This window comes from Perkinsus marinus (assembly GCF_000006405.1).
Source record: "Perkinsus marinus ATCC 50983 genomic scaffold scf_1104296931398, whole genome shotgun sequence".
Taxonomy (NCBI): domain Eukaryota; phylum Perkinsozoa; order Perkinsida; family Perkinsidae; genus Perkinsus; species Perkinsus marinus.
In genome coordinates this window covers 1-3049 of record NW_003215759.1, presented here as the reverse complement: position 1 = coordinate 3049, position 3049 = coordinate 1, and the positions used below count along the sequence as shown (strand labels likewise).

Genomic DNA, 3049 nt, shown 5'->3' with positions numbered 1-3049 from the left:
TGTTTCTAGCACCCGCGTGAGCCTTAGCCACCATTGAAAGGTGACCTGTCGTCTGTTAGTTTGCATCGGAGACAACGGGCAAGCGACAGATCTATATCCAATATCTTGGCTAAGGCTCTCGCTGCGTCGCTCGCTACCCATCGTGGTTGTGTACCCGCTGTGTGCAGCCAAGCACAGGATCTGTGGTATCAAACGTTTACGTGGCAGCAAGTAGCATTTCTGCGAGTTCCTGGCTATCGTGAACGGCTCCAGGTTAGTCGCGAGCAGTGCCCCGATTCCCAGTCTCCGTAGTTAGAGGCTTCGCACGTGCGATAGCTTTCGGAAAGCAGACGTCCATCTAGAGTATGGAGGTCTCTATGGAATCTTTGTTGTAACAATAACATTTCTAGCCCCATCATATCTGTTCTAGTACTCTAACTATATTTCATCATTTAAAACTAGGCTAACTTTGTTCGTGTTATTCCAGTGAACTTGATCCAGCACTTGACATCGGAGCTCAAGACTCTGAGTGGGGTCACATTCGTACAATGGAGTGATAGGCAGTCAGCCAGTCTGACTCGGTCTCGTCACATCGCTCGAAACTTCCGATAGCGTTCCCTCTGAGAACCAACTGAATGACGATTCAGTGCGTACGTGCTGTGATTTGCAACAAGCAGTCGTGTCGTTGCGCGCGTTACTTCAAGTAATTTTTCTTCGTATGAAAGTAATACCTACGTCGCAGCGCCAAGTTTTGGCATAAACCATTTCCACACCGAACGTTGTGTTGAAAGATATCCCCAGTCATGCGTTTTCATAATCCTGCTAGTGTAATATGCCGAGTTCGAATTAGATTGAATATATAAAGTCCAAAACCAACACAGATTGCTTCCCAAGTTATACCTCTTCTAAGAACAGTTGAGTTGCCGACCACCCGAGAAGGGTTAACTCGGATATTGTGATAAGCATCTGCTAGGCTAGAAGATCGCCATTCGAAATCGCCTTTTTCACTTACGACGATAATAGAAATGAGTTTGATGAAGAAGTGAGATGCGGCCGGTTCTATCGACACCTTAACAGAGAACCGATGAAAGATCGAGCATTGAAATTTACCGCCGTATCGTCAGGAGAGGTAAAGCCTATGGGCGGCAGCCGCAGAGGTGCATCCAACAGATCAGCATGAACAGCAGCAGTGGAGAAAACCTGTCACGATCTAGGATCTCACACAGCTTGCAAACGGCTATGCTCACCTCGGGATGCTCGCCAGAGACTGACAACGTCATCACCAGGATGAGAGCTAGTCGAGGATGGAGGAGCATAGGTACCGTAGCTTTGCTGAGCCACCATCTGAGACACTCATACGCAACAGCAAAACACCACTCAAACAGCAAAGACAACAAGAAGAGGAAGAAGAAGAACGAGTTTGCAATGATGCATGAAATGGTACCACAAAATTGTCATAATGCTGATGGAGTAGGAATAGAATCAGCTTTCTGCATGAGGAACCTTACCACGCGTCGTTCACCAAGGCATTGGCAACGCTTTCGGCAATAATATCAACGACCCCTGTGCGCCGGAGAGAAAGGAATGAAGCCAATGCTATAACAGTAGTTTCAACCTGCAGTGTAGGACCTGACCCACATGAGAGACGCCTATGTGTCGATCCCCACTCCAAGGACCCCCTAAGGGTCTTGTGTTTTTCACGCGCGCAATATCGCGACACCGATAGTGATACCGTGTCACTGATACGTGCACGATCGGTCCCATTCGTCGCACCCATCTGTATGGACTCCATACTATGAAGCTCTGTTCGCTAAGTCTTTTCGACACCGTTACGGGTTATTTTTTGAGAGCAGAGTCTGCTCTCAAAAAAGTCTGCTCAGCAGACTGAAGTACAAGTGCTTGGTGAAGATGAGACTGTGTGCTTTAGATGAAACTTTCGTCTGGCTGAAGACCTCTGTTGGTTAAGCGCCTTCTGGGCGTTGTCCAAGTCGGTAACGCAAAACTAGTTTGCGGGACTGTTGCTGCTTCTACCCATTGCGCGCGACGGGCGCCCACGATGGCCCATCGTCGATGGGTAAAATGGCCACCGCAGCGCGGTGACCGCACGTGTGTATTGGTAATCATTCATTACCCCAAGTAGATCAAGACAGGAATCTTTGGAACTCCTCCGGACTAGTGCTGTCGACTATGAGTCACGACTAAGCAACAAACGTCGCATCTCATCTCATATGTATAGCTCACTCTCTTCACGAAAGATCGACTATCAAATTGATAGTCGACAGGGATTGATATCCGTGACGGTACCAATCTGTCACGGATTATCCGTGTGCACGTGTGGGCAAATCTGGTGCAAAGCTAATCATTCGTGCCCTGAATAGACTGAGAAAGAGATCTTCACTATCTCCCCAACTCATGTTAGCGACTATGATTTCGAGCAGCAAGTACTCTTTGCTACCGAGTATCTTCCAATGCTTTGCGCCGTCATCACGTTGCTGTTCGCTGTGGCAACAGCCCTTGCTGATGGAAGTTCGAGGAGTACCTTCGACAGTCTCAAGGCTCAGAACAGTGGGGTTGAGCTCAGCTGCTGCCCGCTCTATCTCTCAATCTTCAGACTTGGCTTATACTCCTGAAGAAGAGCTTCAGCACTTCAATCGCTTCGAGGAAGAGCTACAAGCCAGGCCTGTGCCGTTGTCTTCCGATGAGCTGGCAGAGCTGTACGAGGAGACAAAACCAGCTATCATGCAAAGTCTCGTAGACGAGGTCAACTCTAAACAGAATCTATGGACGGCGTCCACTGAACAAGGGAGATTCTACGGTAGGCTGGTCGGGGCACCATCGGGAGCTGTGTGAACTAATGCTATTCTATTATAGGCGTGTCGTCTGTCACCTTCAGGTAGTTCCCTCGGTGATGCTAAGAAGCTTTGCGGGACATTCCTTAACGGGACTGAAGAGCTCGAGGAGAAGGTCTATCCACCGGAGGAGCTTGTTGACATTCCAGACAGCTTCGATGCCCGCGATGCGTTCAAGGAGTGTAAGGACGTCATGGTCACGTGAGGTAGCTGATATACTT

General features: G+C 48.7%; 2 protein-coding genes across 2 annotated transcripts; both read left to right on the top strand.

The window, feature by feature from the left end:
• Window positions 1–2447: 2447 nt before the first annotated feature.
• Pmar_PMAR026140 (hypothetical protein) lies at window positions 2448–2794 on the top strand (the record flags this gene model as incomplete). Its single annotated transcript, XM_002786337.1, has 2 exons — window positions 2448–2544; window positions 2591–2794. Coding segments are annotated over 2 exons (301 nt in total), but the record flags the coding sequence as incomplete, so codon positions are not given.
• Window positions 2795–2872: 78 nt separating this feature from the next.
• On the top strand, window positions 2873–3029 carry Pmar_PMAR026139 (hypothetical protein; the record flags this gene model as incomplete). The annotated part of the gene is made up of 1 exon (XM_002786336.1): window positions 2873–3029. A coding segment is annotated over one exon (157 nt), but the record flags the coding sequence as incomplete, so codon positions are not given.
• Window positions 3030–3049: the final 20 nt, after the last annotated feature.